We start from the raw sequence: 26,338 nt of genomic DNA, 5'->3' as shown, positions 1-26,338 counted from the left end.
TTTCTTAAGAATTTCTGTGCTTTTTTTCCTACTGGATATACAACTTGCATTAATTGTTTAAGAATGTCCCCTTCCCTGCAGGTTTGCTGTGTGCTACTTTTGGTCTCCATGTTAATAGCCACTCTGCCTGGAGTCGGACATTATTACCTTGTTATGATACTGATTTACTTTTGATGATGACTGATACTAAGATATTTTTATGTACTTGTTGACCATTTACATGTCTTTAAAATGTTATATTTTTTGAAAGCAGTATTATAACTTGATTGTTCTTTGGAGTGTTGTTATTTGAGACTGAGTAGTGTGTAATACAATTAATTAGTTTAACTTATGAATTTATTCATAATCTCGCCAACTCTTAAAATTTATGTGTATCAGATGATCACAAAGAAATTTAAAACATTAAAAACAAAAAGTAAATAGGATTATTGACCTTCCTTCACTTCAACCTGTCTGAGGACCACGTGTCTATTGCATAGCCGCCTTTCCAGGTCGGGGTAACTCTAGGCTGGTGCTGCCAAATCCACTCATGCCTGTGTCTACTCCAGTTACTCCTCCAGGGAGGTACTGTGTGCTCTCATGACTGACTCCATCTGTTCCCAAAACCTGTCTGAGTACTGTGTCCCGTTCCTAGCTACCCTTCTCCTGATAGGGACCCTAGACCCTACTACAGCTCTACTTAACCCTCTTCCCGGCCTGAAGATCATGTGTCTTGTTTTAGCCCTCGGGCACCACTCCAGGTAGAGGACCCTAGGCTCACCCGCAATTCCAACCACGCCTGCTGCCTAAGAGTTAGACCTAAGCACACCTCTAAGGGTTCTAAGAATCCTCTTCATCCCCTCCCCTCTGTCTCTCCCTCCCTCCATCTCTCTCTCTCCCTCCCCTTTTCTCTCTCTGTTTTGTTTTGAGACAGTGTCTCACTATGTAGTTCTAAAAACTCACTCTATAGACCATGCTGGCTTTAAAATAACAGATCTGCTTGCCTCTGCTTCCTGAGTGCTGGGATTGAAGGTGTGTCCACCTATTGTATATTTTCAAATCTATGACATTGTCAATTAATTTTATATACCATCAGAAACCAGGCTAATTACTAATTAAGACATGACAATGTAGTGTCATATGAAATTTGTTTGTTTGTTTGTTTTTAAATTGAAAAATAGATGTTTTTCATATAGTATATTCTGATCCTGGTTTTCCGTTCCCTAACTTCTCCAAGATTCCCGTCTAATTCTGCAAAATCTCTCTTGTACTCAGATACTACCTTTGCCTAACCTGAACTGGAGTTAATTCTAATACCCTATCAAACACCAGCCTTGAATTGCCCCAAGACTAAACCCTAAAGCATCCTGAGACTGATGAACATTCTGTTGGCCTACAATTCTGCAGATTGCTATAGAAGTAAACAGAGATTTAAAACACCGAGTCAGCAAATTAAAAGCAAGATATACATACTATCTACATATACCTTACCAAAGACCTAATTCTAGGTGACTAGGTCCTATCACCAAAACAGAAACAATAAGAATAACAAACACAATAGCTCACCACCAAAAATCAGAAATGACGCACAAGACAATGATTTCAAAATAACAACATTAAAATAATTATAAACCTCAAAGAGGATCTGAATGAATATTAGAATGAAGACAGAGAAAACACATTTGAATGAAATAAAGCAATTCATGATCTGTAAGCAGAATGTAATAAAGAGATAGAAGCTCAAAAGATGAAATAGCATGAAATAAAACTCAAAGTAAAAATTTTAGGAATTGAAACAAAAAAAATTTGACCCACTGATAGATTAGATAAAGAGAAAGTGTAACTATCAGTCTTAAGACAATCCAAAGCATTAGATCACTTCATCCAAAAGAAAAATGTGTTAAATAAAAACAAGTAACAAATACAACATAGAAGGAATTCTAGGACACTATAAAAAGACAAAGAACCCAGGAATAACAGGTATAAAAAGAGACTCGGGTCAAAGGCACAGAAAATATTGTCAACAAAATCAAAGAAGAAAACTTTCCAAACCTACAGAAGGAGATGTCTGTCAAATTCTAAGAGGCATACAGAACAAAAAATAGACATAAGCAGAAAGAAGCTTTCCACATAACAGTCAAAACAGTAAATGTGCAAAACAAAGAATGATGTAGAAGAAGAGGAGAGGAGCTGATATTTCATTGGAGACTGTGAAAACCTGAAGGGCTTGGACAAGTAACAAAACACCACAGATACCAACCAGTCCAGTCTACTCTCCCCAGCAAAATTATCAGTTGTATCAAAGGAAAATTTTCTATGATTAAAACGGATTTTAGGCATTTATGGCTACGAAGCCAGCTGTACAGAAACGACGGAAAAAGGAGGTCAAGCATGCCTAAGAAGAATAGGAAATAAACTTCATCAAACTTAATTTAATTGGAAAAGAACACTAATTTTAAAACATCTAATAAAATACCACAAAGTAGCAGGAATTGATCCATATTGCTTAATAATAACTCTTAATGGTCTCAACTCCCCAGTAAAGACACATGGACTAATAGATTCAAAAACAGGATGCATCTTTTTTGCTACTTCCAGGGATCATGCCCCACCCACCATTCATTGATGATAGACACTATTTTAGGATGAAACAATAGGAAAAGGTGAACTTAAAAGCAACTGGAGTAGTTATTCTAATATTTGGAGAAATTGATTTCAAACCAAAATTAGTCAGAAGAGATAAAGAGGAATGCTTTGTACTCATCAAATTATCAATCCACTAACCATATATGCATCAAGTATAGGAGCACGCAATTTCACACAAGAATCACTATTAAATCTAAAACTACGGGTTGACTCCAACATGATGATGGTGAGTGGCTTCAGTACCCTACTCACCAACAGATAGGTCATTAAATAAGGGGTGGGGCATAAAAGCCTGTACTGAGAAACTCTGGAGTTAAAGAACATGATGAATCAAATGGACCTAACAGATTATCCATAGAGCATTCCACCCAAACACTAAGGAATATGCTCTTTGCCCAGCATGCCAGGAACCCTCTCCAAAATAGCCACATATTAAGACTTGAAGCTAATTGTAACAATTATAGAAGAGTGGAAATCACACCCTGCATTCTGTCTGACCATAATGGAGTAAAGCCAGATTTCAACAGCAATAGAAACTACAGAAAGTACACAGACGTTTGGAAAGTGAACAACTTGCTACCATGACAGTTGGGTCATGGGAATGACCAAGAAGGAAATGAATGAAAATGGGAACACATCATGCCAAATCTGTGGAACATAGTGAAGACAATCCTAAGAAGAAAGCTCCAACTACGAACTTGAAGGCCCTTGAAGACTTGAAGAAAAAAAACAGAACAAACAAAACCCAAAGCAGTAGACAAGAAGAGTGTTCTGGCTTAGTTTTTGTCTGCTTCAAACAAGCTTGGGTCATTTGGAAAAAGAGAACCTCAACTGAAAAAATGTCCTCATTATATTGGCTTGTAGGCAAGTCTCTGTGGGCATTTTTTTTTCCATTTATTAATGATCTTTGTGGGTGGGCCGAGCCTTCTGTGCCATCCCTGGGCAAGTGGTCCTGGGTTGTGTAAGAAAGCCAACTGAGCAGTCCTTTGAGAGCAAGCCAGTAAGGAGTGTCCCTCCATGATTTCGGCTTCAGATCCTGCCTCCATGTTGTGGCCTTGAGCACTTCCTTTGACTTTTCCTTTATGATGGACAGTAAAATATAAGATGAAACAATCCCTTTCCTCCTCAAGTTGGTTTTGATTACATTTTTATCACAGCTACATAAAAAAAAAATCAAACTAAGGCGAAAAGATAATCAAAATCAGGGCTAAAATTAATGTAATGGAAAGGAAAAAATGCAAAGCAAGAAACAGAGTTTCTTCTTTGAAAAGATAACAAGGTTAGCAGTTTGCTAACCATATTAATATAAGGAAGAAAGAAGATCCAACTCAATAAAATTAGTGATAAGGAGGAAGACATTACAACAGATACTGAGGAAGTTCAGAGAACCATAAAACATACTTCTAGAATTTTTACCTCCCCACTGGAAAATCTAAAAGAAATGGAAGAAAAATATATCTACTAAAGGTATATAAAATTTTGATAAATAATGAAAATATATTATATTTACCCAATGAAATAGTAACTATTAACTTAGCTTTTAACAAAAGTGAAATTATGAAATTCACAGGTGGGGCTGGAGAGATGGCTCAGAGGTTAAGAACACTGGCTGTTCTTTTAAAGGTCGTGAGTTCAATTCCCAGCAACCATATGGTGGCTTATAACCATCTATAGTGAGATCTGGTGCCCTCTTCTGGTGCACAGGCACACATGGAGGCACAATGCTGTATAAATAATAAATAAACAAATCTTAAAAAAAAAAAGAAGAAGAAGAAGAAATTCACAGGCAAATAGATAGAGCAGGAAACAGTCATTCTGAGTGCAGTAACCTAGAGCCATAAAGAAACATCACATGTTTTCTCTCATTTGAGGATGTTATTTTTGAATCTTCAGATATGAATGCTTTGTTTGGAATATCTGTCGATGTCAGGAAATTAGAAATGGCCCATGAGAAGAGCTTCCAAGGGAAGAGAACTAGAACTCAGTGGTGTAAAGGGCTAAAGAGTAACAATGGAACAGGAAGGCTTAATATGGAGTTGTTGGGCATAGTAGGACAGGGTAGAGGATGGAATTGGGGAGAGGTAAGTAGCACTACTATTCTTCCAAAAAAGTCATATGGAGGCCTACCTCTACAGAAGATTCCTAAAATATATCCATGCACACACATGAAAAGGGTTAAAGCGGAATTGCCCTATAACCAGGTAACAGTGCCCCTACTAGAAGTCATAGGCTAACAAAGAAAAAGCCCAGTGCCTAGAATGCATTACCTGTTTTGAAGTTTTGGGCCAGTCAGGTTACACAGACCTCTGCCCTCACCCCCCACCCCCCACCCCAAGCATCGCAAGCTGTAGCCAATGCTATTGGTTACCCTCTTGAACTTGATGGTGAAACTGTATTGTTGGACACCCTAGATACTTCAGTTAAGAACGTGGAGAAATCAAGCTGGGACTCACCTGGAAGCTCCATCTATACTGGGTATCTGTCAGAGCCCTGGAAGGTGATATGCTACCAGAGGAGGACAGCACTCATCAGTCCTATCCAGACTCAAACAGCTAAAGTAACAACTGGCCTGGCAAGACATGTCCACTGGGGCAGTAGTGGCATGAATGTCATGGGAGTAACCGTCCACTTTCTTATTGAACTTAAGTTCCACCTCACAAGACAAAACCCATACCTGGCACCATTATCTAGGCAAAGAACCTATGACTAGACAGATCAGAGGCCCTAGGGCAGAACCTACTAACTGTTATTTTTGCTAAATGGGCATAGTATTAAACCAACTTCTAATGACTTAGCATCATACACATAAATCACTGCATCTCTCAAACCTCATTAGAGAAACTCCTGTTTGTAGCAGATGGCAGTTAATATAAACACCCACAAGTGGTTAAGGTGCAGAGGATAAGAAACTGCAAAGAGCTCACTTAAAATAGAAGGCTCAGGGATCATTGTGGAAGAGCCAGCTGAAAGGTTGTAAATGCCAGTCGTAGTGGATGATGACAAGGAAACAGCATTTTCTGGAGAGAGTAGGGTGGTTGCACATATAAACTCCCACGGTTTATTCCCACCTACCTGTAAAGACCTACACAAGCTCAAGGCAGAGAAAATCTCAACATGGGAAAGGGAGGTGAGCCCAGAGTTCCAGCCCTCGCTGAGGAGCTGTTGGTAATTGATGGCTCCTGGGAAAGGGAGAATCAGATTTAAGAGTGTTGCCCCTGGTAGATGGAGCATGCTCCAGTGGAAGGCCATCCATCTAAGAATATTTATGCAGTACAAATAAGACTCAGTGGGTTTTTAAAATTCAGTCCTTAAAACCTTGAGTGTGTAGGGAAGCAGAGGACGGATCAGGGAGGAGCTATCAGGGGAGGGGGTTAAATAGGATCAAAACACACAAAATTCTCAAAGAATAAATTCATAGAAAGACAGATTGTTTTATTAAGGACAATGTGGCTTTTATGTAGTGATAGCAGTGCTCCAGAAGTCAAACGAAGGTCACAGTCCTCAAGTGTGCAGCTTCTGTTTTGGTATTTTTTGGAGGGGAAAAGGACATTGTAGATATTGACTATGCCTTTGACTGTTTAGAAGTTACTTGGATTGGGGAAGTTGTTGTGTTCTGTTTAAGATGTTAATCTCTCTGTGTAGCTCAAGCTAGCATGAAACCCACCCTCCTATCTCAGACTCTTGAGTCCTGAATTACAGTTGTGTGCCACGGTGGCAGTATTTAAGTGTTAATCACTTGCTAATTGTGATCGTAAGATAGGGTTGGGGAGGTGTTAGCTATTTTTTGGCTTAGGCTCCCCGAAGGGAATATGTCTGGGCAGACCTTAACCCGAGGCCCGATGGTTAAGGTCTAAGAATGCAGTGAAGACTAGAGCAGGGCGAAGGGAGACACAAAGGGCTTCGTGACTATGTGACTATTTCATAATTTGGTGGCATTTTTGTAGAGTAAGTTCAACCCTCTTTGGTTAGAGGATAGTGAACTGTCCTCACCTGAAATCAGTTATCCTTTGAATCTGGGGAGCCTTACTCCCCAAATGTACATCTTCTACATTGGCATTTTTAGAGCCACAGCTAGAGGAATTGGGGTGAAAGGAAAAGCTTAGGATTTAGGCAGAAGTTTACTATGGAAAAATAAAAATAAACCTTGTTTTGGTTTGGTTTGGTTTTTTCCCGATGTTTATGTGACAAATTATACATAGGTAGGATCCTTTTCTCACCAGTGCAATGGTACCATTACTGTGACTGAAGTTTCAGACGGGTATCCCGGGGCTAAATGGAAGGATTTTATGGCAGGTCTGAGACCCTGGGTTAGGAGTCCTACCCAGCTCGGATCGGGCAGTCTCCTTCAAGGACACCCTGCATATTATGGGTAGCCTGCTGGTGCTATGCTCTGACTTCCTGGCCCAGCAGGAGGTGGGGAAGTATTTTTCAGAAAATATCTGATGGTCTACAATTTCTGTGAATGCTGGTTGCTCATTTTGGAGTTGAAATTTTCGCACACTGAATCAGTCCTTTCCACTTCTTATGCATTTTTCTATGCTTGCTCTGCAGCATTTGACCTTTTACTGCTTTAATTTCACACCCACACGAGAAGGCCCTTAACTTTTTTGGAACCAACCAGAGTTGGACTTTCGCAAGCTGAGAGCAAATGGAATTTTTATTAAATGCCAGATATTGCCCTAGGAGTAATGCTGCTAGGCCCCCAGAGGCCCGTGTCTCCCCTGCTGCCCGCAGACTGTCGCACCACAGCCGTGGCTGTGTCTAGGGGAGACACTCAGGAGCAGGCAGCCTTTGCTATCACACCACTCGAACCTGAGCCTCCGCCCTGTCCTGTGGAGCTGTGTTCGTTCTGGCAAGTCACTTTCTGCTCAGGGTCTCCATTTTCCCTTTGGTAATTGCAGGGCTTCCTTGTGAGTTGGGACTCATCGGAAAGGGCTTAGCTGAGCGCCTGACACTGGCATACTCCCAGTCAGCATTAGTCCTCGCATTTACACACAAACCTGCCTAAATGGCTGCGCAGTGCATTCCCACCCCCCTCTAGTAAACCCCAATGGGTCTGCCAGTGAGTACATGTATTTACTTCCCAGCCCCGCCCTCCCCCCCCCCGACCATTTTTACCATCTGGAATTTCTTTCAGCCTCTAATTCCAAAAAGGAAGAGCCTGGCATCGCAACACAGAGCACTCGTATTTTCTCACTTTCTGCTTCTGGGTCTACCATGCTGTGAACTGAGTACTCTGAAACTATGAGCGGGGAAACAGCCCTCCTCCTGAAAAGCAAAACGAACTACACAGGTTATCCTTTAAATATTCCATGAAAAATAACTATTTGATTGCTTTTGTTCAGATGAGTGTTCTCAAAAGCTATGTTAAAGGCTTGTTTCCTAGCACGCTGTTGGGAAGTGGTAGAATTCTTAAAAGATGGAGCCAGTCTAGTTAGAAGGCTTTTTGGAAAGTCCTACGGAATCCGCTCTTGAAAGGAATATTGAGAGCCTGGCCTCTCCTCTCTCGCTGTTTGCGCCTTAGCCACGTGACATGAACATATTCCTCCAACATGTGCATGCACCTTCCCCCTTGCCCTCTCGCCACAGGCCCAAAAGAAGGGAAGGAAGCCATCTGAGGATGGATTAACACCTCTCAGGCTCTAGTGCAAAGGAAAAGTCAGGTGCGCTCTGAAAGGGCACCTGCAGCATGCTCCACAGCTCTGTAGCAGGTGCTGTCTCCATCTGAGAGAGGGTGCAGCTGGACAAGAGGGGGAGCTTGTGAAGATCAGGGGAACCTCTCAGAGCCAGCAGCAGAGCCCCGTCACCAGCACCTGAAAGCGGGTGACCGGCGGCATTCAGTACAGAGGCGGTTACACTGATGGCTTGTGGATGGGGAATGAAGCAGCCATGCCGTTTCCCCGAACCAGCGAGAGCCTTGTTCAATGCACCCGCACTCAGGGTGTTTTCAACCCTGCACGTGGTCAGCCACTGGGGCTCTTCAGATGGAGCAGTTAGATTTAGTTTCTAGATTCACTTTTCAGTTTTGAATTATCTGTATGGACATATGTGCCTGAGTGTGGTGTTGCCAGCCACTTGATCTGGGTGCTAGTCCTCTGCAAGAACAGCAGCTTATTACTTCCCCGTCGTTATTTCTTTGTTCATGATAAAACTTTAGTTATAATAAAATTTCTCCAAAGAGAACTAAAAGTTCTCTGCAAGAAAAGCAAGTGCTCTTAATGCTAAGCTGTCTCTCAAGCCCTTGAAGAGTTGTTTTTGTGGGCTTTTTCTTTGTCTTTTTTTCTTTTTATCACTTCTTGCAGAGTTTCATATAATGTATTTTGATCATACTCAATACCTGCCTTTAACCCCTCTCAGGTTAATCCCACCCTCCCTACCACATAATTTTGTGCCCTTCCCCGAACCCCATCAAGACCAATCTGCACTGCCCTGCTAGTCTTGGATGTGTGATCTCCCACAGGGGAGTGGTCAGCTTAACCAGAGCTACTTAGCTTGACTCTCTCCCTTGCAGTGGCTAACAGCTGTCAGTAGGCCCAACTCTCCTCTTCATGCTGGTCGTTGTTCTGGCTTGGGTTTACACAGGTTTTGTGCATGCTGTTGCAACTCCTGTGAATTCATACACTGGGGCCAGAGAGATGGCTCAGTGGTTCTGCGTCCATGTCATACAGCTTACGGTGGCCTATAACTCCAGTTCCAGGGAGATCTGATGCCTCTGATCCTTTGAGTGTACACACACACATACAATATTAAAAAGAATAACTGTGATAATTTTTTATTTGAATTTTTAAATTAACCACAGTGGCTGCTGGCCACTCTATTTATTTCACTGTCAGTTTTGAACAAAAATTCTTCAGAGAGAATTAGAAGTCTCACAGAAGGGGAGACTTCTCACAGAAGAACCTTTCTCCTCACTTGCCAGCTTTGTACAGCAAACACTTCTTGGGCTGAATTTGGATCCCTAGAATCTTTGTAAAGCTCAATGCACTAGCACAAATCCACTTAAAAGCTGGGCACTGTAGTGCATGTGTCAGTGAGATGGGAGGCAAAGGTGAGAGAACCACTGGAGAAAGCTCATGGCCAGCTGCCCCAGAGTAGACAATGGTGAATACAATAGAGACCCTACTTCAAAACAAGATGGAAGACAAGAACTGATACCCCACCTCCACGGATGCATTTAAATGGGCCATAACACTCACGCTTATAAACCCACTTTTATATGTGTACACACACACACACACACACACACACACCCCACAGAACATCCTACTCTGCCTTTCATCTGGCAGTTGGTGTTGTGAACTGCATGGGTGATAGCAGCAGTGATAAGTTGGTTGAATCTAGAGGTATCTGTCTAGCCAGAGGGCTGGATTTGGTGATGTAGCGTTCACTGTTAGAAGGAAAGAAGAGATACGCCATCCTCTTAGGACAAATCCTAGCCTCTTGTCTTCATCTATATCTATGTCTGTGTGTACGTCTCTGTGTCTGTGTCTACCTCTGCCTATGTCTCTGTCTCTGTCTGTCTATATCTGTGGTGCTAACATTTGCTGAAATAGACGCTAGGTGGCTGTGGCATTCAGAGAGAAGGAGGCAAGGGAAGTACTATTCTTAGGTTAGGCCCAACTACATAGTGAAACTCTGTCTCAAAAAAAGAATGAAAGAAATGCTATAATTGGACCAGGTTTAGGGGAGCGGGCAAGGACTCCATCATGGAACTGCCCCCCTCAGCAGCTCTATTGACTGACAGCTATATATGCTCTTAACAGAGTAGAGCCGTGACAGTCCCCTCTTGGAAGGCATGGAAGTCATTAGTGGACTATGTCAGCGGTACATTTTGAACCAGCTCAGGCCAGCTCCTTACTCCTTTCCTGGACAGACAAGTTAGCAAAGCAAATAAGACAAAATAAGAATAAGTTCCTTGGCCCAACTTTTTAATTGTGCAACAAGTTAATTTATTTGATAACAATATTTGAAATAAATTAACCGAACCATCCTTGTTTCCCCTGCTGACATTTTTGCTCTACAATCCATTGCATCCACCCTTGAGACTTCTCTGGGAAAGAGTTTACAACGGATGAACTGTTCGGTGGGGCTGGTTCTGAACATGCCTGTTTTACAAATGCCTCTGGGCAGAAGAGACTGATTATACGCTCTGAGCATCGCAAAGGTTTTCCTTCCGCGTAAAAGTGCAGCGCCAGGGTGACATTTCAGACTGGCCTTATGGGTTGCATATTTCTGCATGCTAATTAGAAATGGGATGTCAATGTTCAAAAATAGGATTGTTTTGCTTCCTAGAATATCTGCAGAAAAGCAGCTGCGAGTGGTATACTTTTGGGGGACAGAGATATAAAGCGGGGTGAGGAGAGCTCATGTTTGTCATTGAGGGAAATGAGATCATCTGGAGTCCTGTTTTTTGGCGGGCCCTGGGAGCCTTCTGTTGTGATAAGCTGTGTTGGCAAACTCTGCCGTGGAATGTTCTGTGTTGATAATGAAAGTAACCAAATGGAACCAGTGTTGTCATTGGCTTTTCCCTGAATTTGAAGATGAGAAGGCTGGAGCTAAAAAACTTTTACTTAATTTCTTGCTCAGAGATCCTTAGAGTTGAGTGTGTAGATGTTGGACACAAACAAATCTATGTTTTGAGGCCTGCATCATTTACAAATAATGTGACTCTCTTCTCCTTCAACTGAAAAATGAGACTACTGGTTCCTGTTGCTACCAGATAACTATAACTACTAGCTTGTCTCTTCTTAGGTCTCATACTCAAAGTCATGGGTACAGAGGAACATCTAATTATAGGATGTTGGCTTATTATCCTTTTTATATGTAAATACACTTTTACAGGGTGGGGCGCGTGGGAAAAGGAATAGTAGAGAGAAAGTGATGGGATTTTTTTTTTCTAATGATACTATAACATGCTCAACACACACATGGCAAACTAAGATAGTTGTATGTTACTGATGGCGTGGAAAGAAATGCCATGAGTCATGTCGTTAAAAATGGGATCCACAGTACTGGTATCTAGGATGATCCCAGGCTGGGATTTATGTGTGCTGTCACTGTTTGTTCCTTTATATGGTCTGCAGAGTGACACTATGTACCTTATAGACTGTGGCAGCCCTCAGGGAACACAGTACGCAGATAGTCATAGCTACTGCCATATTGAATTTATAGCCCAGGAGTGAGAACTAATGCTAAATCAAACAACTTGAAAACCACAATAAAAAATGTTAGAAAGGGACAGGTGTGTGTTTCCCTGTTAACACAGCAGGACTGAGTACAGCTTTGGTCTAGTCTGTGATAGCAGAGATAATGTCCTGAGGACAAATAGTGGTAGGGATGAGGGACAAGGAGAGGAATGTATATAAGAGCCATGAGATGATGGGGGGAACCAGTTTATGGGGCTACAGAATGAAGCCCTGTGTAGTCAAAGTGAGTGAAAGCATGCAAAAGGCAGCTATAGACCAGCCCAGAAAGTAAGGACCAGAGCCCTCAGGGCCCTGAGGCCAAGGCAAAACCAGATGAGCGAATAGCTGTGTTTATTAACCTGATCTGTACACATGAATATGCTTTGTATAAGAGAGTGAAGATTTTATAAACATTGCCTCCAAGAGGAGAAAGGATCTTTATCCACTGGAGGTTGATAATGCCCCCTTGAAAACGTTTTAGCTGTGTTTCCCTCAGGGAATGTCATTACCATCATGTTCTTTTGCTTATTTTCAAATGCTTCCCCTGTCGGAGGACAGAAAAGGGTGTCCTCATTTATGTTGAGCCAACAATGGCACCCTTCCAGAGACATTTCTGCTGCTTTGTGCTCCATTCCTACATAAGGAGGCATGGTTTTCTTCATGGAGACTGCCGTGCACCAGTGTCACCTGTATGCTTGGTTAGAATCTTGAATATCCGGCTCACCCTGACCGATGGAATTAGCATCTGTATTTAATGTTCCTAGACTTTTGTTGTTAAAAGTTTTGGGAACACTGATATTTGCTATCTACAAGGATTTATAACCTCACATCTTCTAATATATAGAATAATGCTTAGAATAAAAATTTTCTCCAAGAATATAAATGAAATTATAACTTTGTGTAAAGTGAGGAGCTGAAAAGATTTGATTCATTCTTGCTGAAAATCCAGGGGTAGCACAGTCTTCCTTAAATATTTCATAGAGCTCTTAAAATTGATTTGCAGCCCTCATTAATTTATAAGTGTGAGTTAGAAAGTATTTTCTTTGGCTTTGGTCATAGCCATAGATTGTGCCTGTTAATTAAGGCCCACTTTGCCTTTCCTCTCTCCCCGCCTTCCCTCTCCCTCTCTACCCACCACCCCTGTTGAGTTGTATTGTAGAACCTGTTCTGAAAATAGCAGAGAAGAAGAGGAACACATTCCCACTTGGGCTGAAGCCCGGGCACCTCAGGAAGTGTCTGCTGGGTAACATGGAGACTGTGGGACAGCCAGGTTCTGGGCTGGTAGAAATGATGCAACCTGCTAAGCAACAACCTTAATTAATCTTTTAATCATTCGCAGCGCCTCAGCTTATTTATGTCCTTCACACAGAGTCTACCGCACAGGCTGCATGTTCTCTGGAAGGGTCTCTGTAGCCTCTACCTTGCCTAGACTTGGCCTACTTATGCTCACACTGAGAATTTTTGGTAAGGCGGAGTTTTTGGATCTCAAAAGGCAGAGTTTGGATCTCAAACTCCAAGGCACTATACAGGCAATAGAGTCCTGGAGTAACTGTGGGACTCTGTACATGATCCTCCTGCCTGCAGTTACACAGGAAAGACAGTCCATGATGTTATACTCTTGTTGACCATAAGTCCAGGCCCAGACAGATGCATCCAAGATCAGTTCATTCAAAGGCCAACTTAGAGACTCTGTGGATTTTTGGAAAGTGTAGACTTTTGTTTATCCTTGCCTTCCCTCTGCGCACATATATATATATATATATATATATATATATATATATATATATATACCTGTACCTGCATTGGATTTTGGATCACAAAAGCCTTAAGTTTGGGGACTAAACCAAATCATATCATTGAAGTAAAAATTTTAACCCAATGTATAGAAATATCTATATAAAAGGTTTTCTATGAAGGAAAAAAATGCTGGAAAGATTTGGGTAATAATGACATGGTTGTTTTAATACTTCTGGTTGATGAAGTTACCCAGAGAATCTAATATTGTCAACGTCATCCTGTGGGTCACTACACTGCTGTTCTGGACAGAAACTCAGAAAGTTCTTTAGAGTCTGAGAATAGATGGTTATTTGGCTAGTGTTGACTTGTTTTCATTTTTGTTTGTTTCTTTTAATAGTATAAGAACAGTCACATTTTCAGATACATAGTGTTAATGTTTCCTTGAGGTGGAACGGGTATTATTTTAAAGGTTAGAAATACATCAGCATCATGACACATTTGCCTAGTCTCACTCTGGTGCCACCTTCAGCATAGACAAAAGGATTTCTAGGCGCCATCTCTTTGTGTCATTTTAATGCGTATTCAAGGTGTAAAATGCATTTCTTCAGCATCACAACTTTAAGGTTGAAAGCAAAGACATGGGCTTTTATGCTTTGTTTTGTTCTTAATGGGAAGAATAATGAGTCTTGGTAACATGGCAGTTCATAGTGAGTTGAAACTGGGGGCTCTCTCTTACAAGCTTTATTGTCTTGCAGTATAAGTATTGCTGCCCACATATTCATTATGTTAAGCCATACTACATTATTGATGTCTGGCAAGTTTTAATTGTATGTGGTTCACCTGTCAATATGCACCTCATCCTTCACCAAGACTACTGTGTAGACATGGGAAACAATTCTCAACAGGTGGGATATTTTGTTGGGGTGCATCAACAAATGTGCTAGTCATTTTTAACTTGAAAACTGAGGACAGGTGCTTGCTGAAAAATCCACATGTATTTGTCAGATTACGTGAAGCTTTATTTCCTAGCCACTTACTTATGTTATAAACTGTGACTACCAAGGGTAAATTGACGTAGAAGTTATAATTTTATGAACATGATTTCAGTTAAATGTCACCAGTCTGAGCAACAATAATTAGGAAATTAAGAGTCCAGGGTCCCATCCTTTACCTTGTCCCCCTTTTCAGTAGATTCTAACTTGTAGACATCAGCTTTTGTTCAACATCTAATTCTAAACTGAGTGTGGTCTTTTGGTATATTAGTAGTGGGGATGAATTAAAATTAAATTCGGTAGTACTTTATCTCAGTTTGTTTGTTTGTTTAATTAATTAATTCACTGTAGAGATTTATGTTTAAGTCAACAGTCTTGCTCTCTTAAACCTCACAAATATGCCCCAGTTTGTGAAAAAGTTGGCACACTTGGCCTAGGCATACCTTTAAAGAAAGCATGGGATTGTCTTTACATAAACTTGTGGAAATGAAAGACAAAGTGTATTTCTTTGTTACATATTCTAGCTCTTCCCAGCTTTGGGGGTTGGCCCCTCAAACCACTATGGATGCCTTCCTTCAAGCATCTTCCTCTAAACTTCTTTGCCTATCAGTGGGAAATCTAGAAGATTTCTTTTTAAGAGAATAACAGCTCACTTTCTGTGTGCAAGCCTAAATTTTAACCAAAGCCTCCAGTCTGAGTGTACCAGAGACCGTCACCTCGGGTCCTTGAAGTTTAAATGTGCTATCCTTTACCCCTTGGGTTTTTAAATTAAAGTTTATTTATATTTATGTGTATGGTTGTTCTGCCTACCTGTACTTATAGGTGCTACATGGCATGCCTGTGCTCACAGAGGTCAGAGATGTTGGATGCTCTGGAACTGAAGGTATATTGGTTGTGAGCCAACATACGGATGCTGGGAACTTAGCCCAAGTCCTCTGTATAAGCATCAAGTGTTCATAACTGCTGAGCAATGGCTTCATTCCCTGCTCCTGTGCATTTTAACTTGTATGTTCAGAGTTCACTGGTGGCATGGATTGTTACATCCCTCTAAAAAAAAATAAATTTTCTGTGTTTGTTTTTGTTTTTTGAGATAGGGTTTCTTTGTATGGATCTGGCTGTCCTGAAACTCTCTCTCTCTGTAGACCAGGTTGTCCTTGAACTCACAGAAATATACCTGCTTCTTGCTCCTAAGTGCTGGGATTAAAGGTGTGTGCCACCACTGCCTGGATATAATTTTATATGTGCTCATAAAATGCTGATTCAAAAGACAATGTAAAGAAAAAGATATTAGGGCTGAAGAGATGACTTGGTTGTGGAGAGTGCTCTTCCAGATGGCCAGACCTTGTTTCCCAAAACCCCATTGGAAGATCCCAACTATCTATAACTCCAGCTCCAGAGGATGCGGTGCCCTCTTCTGGCTCCCACAGGCATCCATACAAACAAGCACAGCACATACATGTAGATATAAACATATACAGAATTACAAAAATTTAAGAGTCTCCTCTTAAAACATAACATTAGTGTCAAACTTTTACTTAAACAAAAATTGTAGAACTGGAGATATAGCTTAGTTGCTAGGAGGTTGGCTTGTATCTTAGAGCACTGGACGGGATCCCAGCAAGCATAAGAAGAGTGGCCATCCATGCCCCAGGAAGTAGAGGCAGTAGACCCGCCTAGCCTGGGCTACATGAAACCAGACCATTCCACTATACTCACACCACCACAACTATCACCAGCCAAAGCACGCTACAGGAAAGCATGTATTCCACTAAAAGAAAAAAGTAATTATAGTCAGAAGAGAAAGCTTGTTAGAAATATATTCTTTGCCAATGCATCTACCCCTACTGATTATCAAATATATTTTCCAAATCTAGATTAGTCATGAAGTACTTGAAAATTTTTTCATATTGGGATATACTCCTTAAAGTTTCATTTAAGAAAATTGCAAAATCACTTGCTTTTCAACATAAGTTTGTAGAAGGAAATTTTCCTTACTATCATTATTTCCTCTATTCATTGATTTCATTTTTATTTTAATGTTTAATTAATTGTTTTTAATTTATTTTTTAAGTCTCTGAGGATTTCGTGCCTGCTGTATTTACACTCCAACTCCCTTAAAGTCCTTCCTTGACTCTCAGTCTCTCTCAAATTCATGACTTCTTCAGTTGTCATTCTTTTAGATGCATACACAAGCGCACACACACACAGGTACGCATGCTACTAAGACCAGTTAGTGTTGCTTATATGTATAGGTGTTTAGGGCTGACCACTTGGGCTTATACCTGAAGGGACAGATTCTCCCACTTTCAGCAGCTATCAGTGGCTGTCTCTTACAAGGTGGGGCTTGGTGAAATCGGCATGTCAACTGGTATTGTCATTGAGCCACATTAATACTGTTTAAATAACAATATTATGGAGATTTCGTGGGTACAGCTTCCCTGTGTTTAGAGGATCCTTTTTTGTAGCAAGTTTCCTGATCCCCTGGCTCTTGTAGTCTCTTCACACCCTCTTCTGCAGTGTTCTCTGAGCCTTAGGTGTAGAGGTTGTGTTGTATCAACTAGGGTTGGATGCCCCACAGTCATTTATTCTCTTCATTTTGACCAGTTTTAGTCCTCTGTAATACTCTCCTTCTGCTGCAGGAAGGAAGCTTCTCCAGTAAAGGACACCTTATCCGTGGGTATGAGGATAAATATTTAGAATGCAGCCAGAAAGTATATTGGTTTAGGAAAATGGTGGTAGTAGGTTTCTTTAGGGTTTGTTACCCTCCCAGCTATCAAGTAGTTGGCTAGGTTTACAGACTCGGTCATGAGTCTCTTCCTATTGAGAGACCCTTAAGTCGAGGTAGACAGCCGTTGGTTACCTCCAGGATAAAGTACCACTATCGCACCGCTGGGTATATCCTGTCAAGCCAACTGGTGTTGCGGTTCTTTGGCTCTCAACCAGGTAGGAATATTGACTGCTTTTCTTGCTTGTCAGCTTGCGTAGCACCTTTAGATATGAGACCTATACAAGCTGACAAGTCAGATCGCAAGTTGGAGCAATCCAGCCTTAGGGAGGATTTCTCTAAGTCCTCTGTCCAAAACATGTGATGATTTAACCTTCAAGTTTTGGAAGGCAACTAAGGAAAGTGGCAGTAGTCTATTTGTGTGTGGGGGGGTTGTTGATGTTTTTGTTTTTTGTTTGGGGGTTTTTGTTGTTGTTGTTGCAGTAGTCTATTTGTTTTGGGAGACTTTTAGAAACCCCATGAACAACAACTCAAAGTAAGGTTTTTTATACCTGACACTGAGGTTTTGGTAGGTAGTCTATGGCTCATGGGGAAGCATTATCACACAGTATGGCATAACTCCATTTAGTATGTGTGTGTGATGTATTTTTAAGTAGGTTTATAAAATAATGTTTCAGAAGACTTTTAAGAAAATGTTGGTTTTGTGACATGCTCAGGAGCCATACATGTCTTCTCTGTATTATTCCAGTGTTAGTATAAGGGCTATCAAAGTTTATCACCTGATACACTTGATTCATTTCCCTTTATGAAACTACCTTTTAAAATAATTTTTTTATTTTGAAAGTTAATTGAATTTACTAGTTAGAATTTAGTAATTATACCAAATTTAAAATATTTGGGGCTCAGCATATAGTTTGTAAAGTGCTTGTCATATACGTATAAAGACCTGAGTTTAACCTCAGAGCCCACATTTAAAAAAAAGAAAGAAAAGTAAAGTATTCTAGCACTTGTTTCTAAGTGCTGGGGAGGAGACAATAGGCACATAGGGGTTCACTGGTCAGCTGGCCTAGCTGAGTCAGCAAACTTCAAGCCAAGGAGAGACCCTGTCTCAAAAACCAAGGTGGATGGCATCTAAGGAATGATACCTCAGGCTAACCACTCTGGTTTGTACATGGTACATGCACACATAATATAGAAACACACTCCATATATATGTTTGTACACACATATGAACAACTACCGAATGAAAATAAAATACATGTTTGTAAATATTAAAGTATCCACTTCACATATCATTTATAATTGCATCGCAGAGATGGGTGGGACCTATACCAAACTTGGAGGAACTGAAGATGCGTGGAAGCAAAGTTAGACTGTTATTGCAGTGATTTCCCCCCAGGGGGCACCAGTGAGACCATTTTCTGTTGAATCTTGGCAAGGATTTGTTCCCACCTGGCATGACACCCCTGTAGTCAACCCTTCCATTCAGTTTAAGAGCTGCCACGTGGTGCTCTGCCCTCCTTTTACAGACGTGCCCCAGTTCCCTCTTAAGGAGAGACAGAAACCTCGACCTTTGAGGCCTGGGAGGATGTTGGCAGTAATGAATTTTTACCTTCTGTGGGACTCTTAATCGGATTCAGCATTATGTGGTTGCCTATATGAAAAGATGACCAATTCAAATTCAAATGTGATGACAATGAAGTGCTTCTATTCAGCACAGCCACTTTTGTTTTTATCCCTCCTAGCTTCTTTGCATCAAAACCTTGTGGCTTTCCTTTTCCCTTCTGTAATGCAGCCATAACTAGCTATATAGAAAGACATCTTTGCTAACCCATTCTAGAAGTAAAATACAGCATGTTCTAGCTTTCCAGCTTCAGTTTTTTGTTTTTTTTTTTTTTAATGCTCTAAGAGATTTGAATGTGAATTCTTGGGGCTGAAAAAAAAAGTATTCATTTTGAAACATGCAAATGTGTCTCTCCATCACCTAGGAAACTATTATGGGACACCCAAACCTCCCAGCCAGCCAGTCAGTGGGAAAGTGATCACGACGGATGCCTTGCACAGCCTTCAGTCTGGCTCCAAGCAGTCGACCCCTAAGCGAACAAAGTCCTACAATGATATGCAAAATGCTGGCATAGTCCACACGGAGAATGAGGAGGAGGACGATGTTCCTGAAATGAACAGTAGCTTTACAGGTAAGGGTGCATTGTGTCCCTCTGAGTGGATGTGCCAAGTTGTGGTTGGAGTCTGTACAGAAAGTTTCCAACCAGTGTTCAGGGATGTCAAGAATCAGACTCTGAACACAGGGTGTTGGGGAAGTGAGGTCCTTCCTGGTCTATGTACATGAGAGTCTTTGAATTGTAACCAAACAACATTTAACACATTAGGAATAAATATTTGAAATTTCAGCCTGGTTCTTTCTCTTCAAAATACTGTTTTAAAAAAAATTCCTTACTTTGTTGCTTGATTATTATTTTTTTTGGGGGGGGAGAATCATAAGACGTTATCATGGTTACTTAGTATGAATTGAAACATGACCATTTATTTTTATCAAGTTCCTGTCATTTGAGGCTATGCTTGTGAGGTAACAGCATCCTCTTCTCACCTAAGTGAAGATAGAATGGAAACATATCAAGTCTTCAATTAACTTGTACAAATTTCACTATCTTAAAGGAGGAATGATGGAAATATAAATAAGATTATATAATTCATGTTCATGTTATATTACATAGCATGGATAACTGGTATGATATGTATGTATTACGAAGGAATGCTTAAGAACAAAGCCTCTGGACAGTATTGGGCCCAGAGGCCGCAATGTGTATTCTTGGTTAGTGTAGCATGTTTTTCACAGTATGTGAGTTTGACCTGTGTGGTATGTATACCATAGCCCAAAATGTAATAAATAATCGTATAAACTTACAACATGACACAGACACCCAGCCAACAGCATGTACGGAGCTGCTCATGTGTTATGTGAGGTAGAAGTCCATCTTGTTTCCTCTATTCTGTCTCTATGTTTTCCTTTACTGTCTTGGAGCTGTAGTTATGGATTATCCATTTTCAGCATATCAGAACATCTTTTCTCCGTATTGCCAGACTTTTGTCATTATCTAGTTATACCTAGCCACAGAGAGTGAAGAGATTGGTCAGTCTGCATGCCTGCCTCCCACCTCAGTCACCAAACTCCCAATAGAATATTCAGAAAACTTCTTATAGTTGAACACTGTATAGCTTGTTGTGCTCCTCAGAGGTTTTGCCAGTCATTAAATTCAGAAACCTAAGAGGTGGCAATAAAATTTTTGATGATTGTATTACCGTAACCTTTTAAAAGAAATATTAGGTAAAGAAGGAGCTCTTAGGTATTATGGCTCGGCTTGTGGTAGTTTTCCTTTTACAAACAGTATGCATAGTCTCATTTGTGTGTAAAATGGCTAATATTAGACCACTTCTAGCTTTCTCTAAGAATTTGACTCTACGAAAACTTCCATTTTTCTTTCATTTAGAATGGAGTAGACAGTGGCTGACCTTTAGTTGCAATATCTAGAAGATATTTGCCATTCTTATGCATACTTTTATTAAAGTCGACTGATTTAATTTAATATTCCTATTCCTTGGGAATATTTCATGAATTTATAGTGGTCGTCTCCAAAATGAAAACAGATTATGCACAGTGTTACCATTTCTTTTAAAAATATCTAATACTTTAATGTCTGAGGGTCCGGTAGATAAGAATAGCTAATGATGATCTAACTCGCAGCAAAGAGGAGGTCCCCAAAGAAGATCTAGCCAGATTCAGTGAAGCATCTGTCAGTACAAGAAGCAGTCCCTAGGAGTGACCCCAGTAGTAATCCCCTTAAGTAGATTCCAAGAGTGGTCTTCAGTGGACAACAGAAGTATTCCCCAAGGAGGCACCTGGGGGCTCGTGTTCCTTTATCTGTCCTCTACGTACATGTTAAGGCAGGATTCTTGGTAGAAAACAAGATCAAGTTCATGGCAGTAGCTGGAGTTCTGGGTACATCTTCCTGTCTTATCTCCTGTAACTTTCTATTGGTAGAAAGCCAGGTCTCAAAATCTGACATTTTTGTCATCCTCAATTGAAATTCTGGCATCTAAGGACATGTGTTCCCGGTCGTCGTTTATAAAATTAGTCTCATCATAGTTTATACACAAATACGAAGCCAGATGATAACAGTTTGTGCTCTGTAAACTCCTGTTTTGAAGGCCAACAGCATGTACCACATAGCAGTGACCTGCACTGAGAGGATAGCTCTGTGGTACAGCACATGTCCATCATGCAAGTGCTGGGCCTGCTTCCAATCAGGGCATCGGGGGCTGGGGGCTGGGGTGGAGAAAGAAAGTAGAAAGGAAAAGAAGAGGGGGAAGAGGAGGGATAGCTTGCTGTGTCTATGTGGTAGGATATCCTCAGTATGTAAGGAATATGTTGAATAAATACTAATTCCGAACACCGATGCTCTCAAATAATTAACACTACCCGTTGTGTGATGGCTGTGTAAAAGGGGTTGCTTCAAAGCATTTTGCGCTGTCTCCACCAGCTGCTCTAAGCTAACAGCTCCTAGAACAACACGAGCATAATGAGGTCTTAGTTCTGTTTCAGACTGGCTTTGCTAAAGTCAAGGCAGTTTCATCCAACCGTAAAAGTACCATGTGCGCATTAAAAATCATAAGCACCAAGACATTAAAAAAATACTCTGACCTTGCCGCTGTCCCTTGCTTGGGTCATTTGAAGGAGTTGTAGCCCATAATGAGGCCTGTGGAACACTCAGTGCCTATAGCAGGACCCTAGAGAGAAGAATGGCCATGTGCATCCTGAGGTCCTAAGCCTGTGCCTTCTCTCCGTAAGTGATGGTAGCAGATGCTCAGCAATGGGCAGATACTAATTAGAGGACTGATGGCTGAAACTAGGTAGTAGGACAGTCTTCAACAAATGGTCCCTGAATTACAGAGCCAAGAGGAGCCACTGAGGGTAGATACCTCTGTGTACTTGATGATGGTACAATTGTACTGTTGGGTACACAATTACTTAGGCAACCAAAAACTTTAAGAAAGGTTTGGGGCTGGAGAGTTGGATCAGTAAGTAAGAGTGTTGGCTGTTCAACATTGAGGAGCAGAGTTCAAATACCAGCTGAGAGTAAACGCCTACATACAATTAAGACTTTGAACATTGGGGGCTGGAGAGATGGTGCAGTTGTTAAGAGCACTGACTACTCTTCCAGATGGTCCTGAGTTCAATTCCCAGCACCCACATGGTGACTTACAACCATCTGTAATGGAATCTGATTCCCTCTTCTGGTGTGTGTGAAAACAGAGCATTGGTATGCATAAAAAAAAAAAAAAAAAAGAAAGATTTTGAATAGCCCGCATGCTACCGTATTTTATATCCACACATTCTTTAGAGATCTGAAAACATGGTTTTTGTATGAACTGAGTCTTCTTCAATTCGGTGCTTATAAAAAGATCCCTTGAAAAATATACCTCAGTCATGTTGTTTGCTGCAAAGAGCCAGGTGAGTATTTACTAGTGGGTCTGGGGATTTCTTGGGCACATTTCAGCATGAGTAGTGAAACTTCTAGAGGTAGGTCAGAAATGAGTGTGTGTTGACTTCTGTGGGGTCAGGGATCAATCTTTTCATTCTTGCTAATTACTCAGTTAATACTGATATCTATTAGTAATTTTAAGATGATCCTTCTGCTTTTGTTTGATTTTCTTTCTGTTCTTCTAGATTTCTGTTAATCTTTCCATTTAGATACAGATTGTAAAAAATTGTATTGATTTGATAAAGAAAGTGATTTTGAGGAATTAAGCAGTTGAATAGCCTGGGGACAGCCTTAGTTTCAGGCATGACTTCAAAGATTCCATAGGGAATCTTAGGCAACGTTCATCACCTTTTGTCTCTACTTTTCTCTGTGTAGGTCTTGTTAAGACATGTTAGAATGTCCAATGACAGCAATTGTAAAGTCCTGTCTACTCGATTATTTCAGTATCAACAAGCTGCTAGTTGCTCCACCAAAACTTCTATACCTGATATGCTAGTTAGATTTATGTCAACGTGATATTTAAAAAGAGGGACTCTCAGTTAAGACAATGCCTCCATAAGATTTGCTTGTGGGCAAATCTGTAGTGCATTTTCTTGGTTAATGATTGATATGGGAGGGCCCAGCTCTCTGGGGGCAGTTTTACTCCTGGGCAGATGATCCTGAGTTGTATAAAAAGGCTGAGTAAGTCATAGGGAATAAGCCAGTAAGCGACTTTCCCCTGTGGCCTCTTCTTCAGTTCCTGTTTCCAGATACAGCCTTGGGTTCCTGGTCTGTTTTCTCTCCATGAGGGGCCACAACTGAAAGCACAAAAAAAACCTTTTTCTCCCCAACTGCTTTTGACCTTGGCGTTTTATCATAGAAATACAAATGTCACTAAGACACCTGACCTTCCTTCATTGCTGAGCCTTCCAACATGCACATGTTCCTGAACCAGTAGGAAAGGTAAAGATGATAGAATATTCCTAAATCTGAGTGTGACTTGGGGCCATGCATGGGTTTATGTCTGTTTTATCTGGACCACCTCAACCTACAATGGCCTCCAAACTGGAGCCTTAATGATGGCACCAAAATAAGAGGGGGGAGATGCCGGCCAGGGAATGCCTATAGACAGTCTAGTCAGTGGCGCTAGGCTCTAGTAGAACTGCTCGTCTTCTGTAGGCTTGACATTCCGCTACCCACCTTTTGCAGAACCTTCCTACTCCTGTGTTGAACTCACTAGCCATTCATTAGACAGCTTGGGAATCAGTGTTTAATCTCCTATTCCACTTACGCTCAGAAATGTCTACAGGGGAATGACTGTAGGAGACAGAAAATGACTGAGCCCCGATCATTATGTGTTGAAGCCCCATGGAGATTGACATTTAATATCATCATGCTTTATAAAAAGTCAGCACAAATGTCAACAGCGCTGTTCATAGCTGTTTTGATGACATCATCCTTGATGCTTCTGCTTTACGGAGGCACGGGAGACACGTTCACTTAGAACCTTCCTTCAGGATCCAGCTCACATCAGTCCGCCCACATGATACCGTTCTAGGGTGACTGTCTTGAGTTTTCACAGGAACAGTCTCTTTGGTTTCCCAAAGGAGTCTCAGTTCTGACTCACCGGCATAGCTGTCTTCATTTTCTAAACTTTTGTATCCTTTCCAACTTAAGTTGTCAGTGGTTTATCTTTGCCAGTGTCTATCGAAAATCTTCTAATAATTTATACAAAAATGCTACTGCATCTCTGTATTCAACTTGATCCCCCTCCACCCCCAAATCAGGAAACTGAATAAATTCAATAAAATGAGTTCAGATCAGCTGGAGGATATCTTGGTGTAAAATCTTTAGAAGTGGAGTTGATAAATAGGTTTCTTCTCAGGGTAATTGTTCTCTTAAATGTTGCTGTGTTTTGTTTTTGTCCTCGAGATTGAATTCAAGGCCCTGAATATGCCAAGCACATGCAGCTCTGTCTTCTACTCAGCTATATCCCTGGCTGTGCTAGTCATTTTGTTTCTTTCTGTTTACCCTAGCAAAACAGAAGCCATAGTTGATAACTAGCAATTAGGAAAAGATAAGGGCTTTAAAAAAAATGTAGATATTGGATTTGGGCATTTTTGCTTCTCTTGAAATGAGCAAGTGATTTCTGTCTTTGAGTCTGTTGATATGGCACATTGCAGTTACTGCTGAACCATCCCTCAGCCTCTGGAATGCAGCCAGTTTGATCAGGATGAAAGATCTTTTTGATGAGTTCTTGAATCTAGTTTGCAAGTATTTTATTTTAATGAATCAGGGACACACAGTATAGAAATTAAATAACTGTCAACTCTTTAGCTACATGTGAGGCATCTATAAAACCCCTGCTGAGGCTCAGGGAACATTGCAAAGGAAGGAATGAAAGAATGGAAGAGCTGAAAGAAGTAAGGGAATGGGTTGGAACCCTAGCGTCTAGGTATGATATCACTGGTGCTCTCTTGAATCGGCAGTAGTTGTGATCACATGCTCAAGATCTCTGTAAGGTTGGGCCTGGCACCAGGCTGCCATGAAAGAGGAGGGCCCATGTTCCAGGATGCTTTATACAGAGTTACTGGTTGATTAGTGGAGGTAGAGGCAATTTCTTCAGTGGTGTAGCAGCTGGTAAGGCATGTAAGTTATTGCAGACACACTGATGAGAAACTCATGGGTCACTAGAAGGTGGGGGAGTAAGGTGGAAGGAAGGCTAGGTGTGAAGGAAAAAAGGGACTAATGAGACAGGGTAGGAGATAGGATAATGGGTTAATATGATCCAAACATTATATATGTGTGTGAAAAGGACATGATGAAAGCCATTATTATGCATAATTGATACTTGTTGATAGAATCTTGAGTGTGGTTGTCAGTGGTGGGAACACAATGAGTGTGGGGAAAGAATGTAGATGGGTTCGTCCTGTGTTTCCCGGGCTGTGGTGCATAGTTGAACAGCTCTGCGCTTGTCTTTTTCTCTCCCAGCCGACTCTGGAGACCAGGACGAGCACACTCTCCAAGAAGCAACGCTTCCGCCCGTGAACAGTAGCGTCCTCGCGGCTCCCATCACGGACCCTTCTCAGAAGTTCCCTCAGTACCTACCTCTTTCTGCGGAGGATAATTTAGGTCCTCTACCTGAAAACTGGGAGATGGCCTATACCGAAAATGGAGAAGTCTATTTTATAGAGTAAAGTATACTATTTTCTCTACCTGAAAATACCCTTCTCCCTCGCTCCCTTCCCTCCCTGCTCTGGATGTCAGTTCAGCCTGAGAGAACTATCCCACAGCAATGCTATTCTTCACTAAGATTAAACAAGCTTCAAATAGAAACAGTTTTCATCCATAGCATTCTTGATTATTCAGTGTGAAAGGTTTTAGGAAGTGTAAAACCTATAATTTCTTGAAGAGGTTAGAAAACTGAATCTTGTTATATAATTGTAATAAATAACCCTTATATTTAGCCATTAAAATAGTAAATTCTTGGCATATTTTCCTTAACTGGCTTTACTTTTCTTACTACTTAGTTTTCAG

The 26,338-nt window shown here is 41.0% G+C and overlaps 1 protein-coding gene across 42 annotated transcripts in view; it reads left to right on the top strand.

The window, feature by feature from the left end:
* The window catches only part of Magi1 (membrane associated guanylate kinase, WW and PDZ domain containing 1), a 603,374-nt gene that overhangs the window by 478,672 nt on the left and 98,364 nt on the right, over positions 1-26,338 (top strand). For all 42 annotated transcript variants that reach the window (XM_060383817.1, XM_060383794.1, XM_060383792.1 and 39 more), the window contains 2 exons: positions 19,253-19,459; positions 25,793-25,994. In XM_060383817.1, coding sequence (XP_060239800.1) covers positions 19,253-19,459; positions 25,793-25,994 — 409 coding nt within the window. The remainder of the gene's footprint in view (positions 1-19,252; positions 19,460-25,792; positions 25,995-26,338) is intronic.

Source organism: Meriones unguiculatus, chromosome 5, assembly GCF_030254825.1.
Source record: "Meriones unguiculatus strain TT.TT164.6M chromosome 5, Bangor_MerUng_6.1, whole genome shotgun sequence".
NCBI lineage: Eukaryota > Metazoa > Chordata > Mammalia > Rodentia > Muridae > Meriones > Meriones unguiculatus.
Note: the sequence above shows the minus strand (reverse complement) of the source record. Positions and strands in the feature narration are given on the sequence as shown.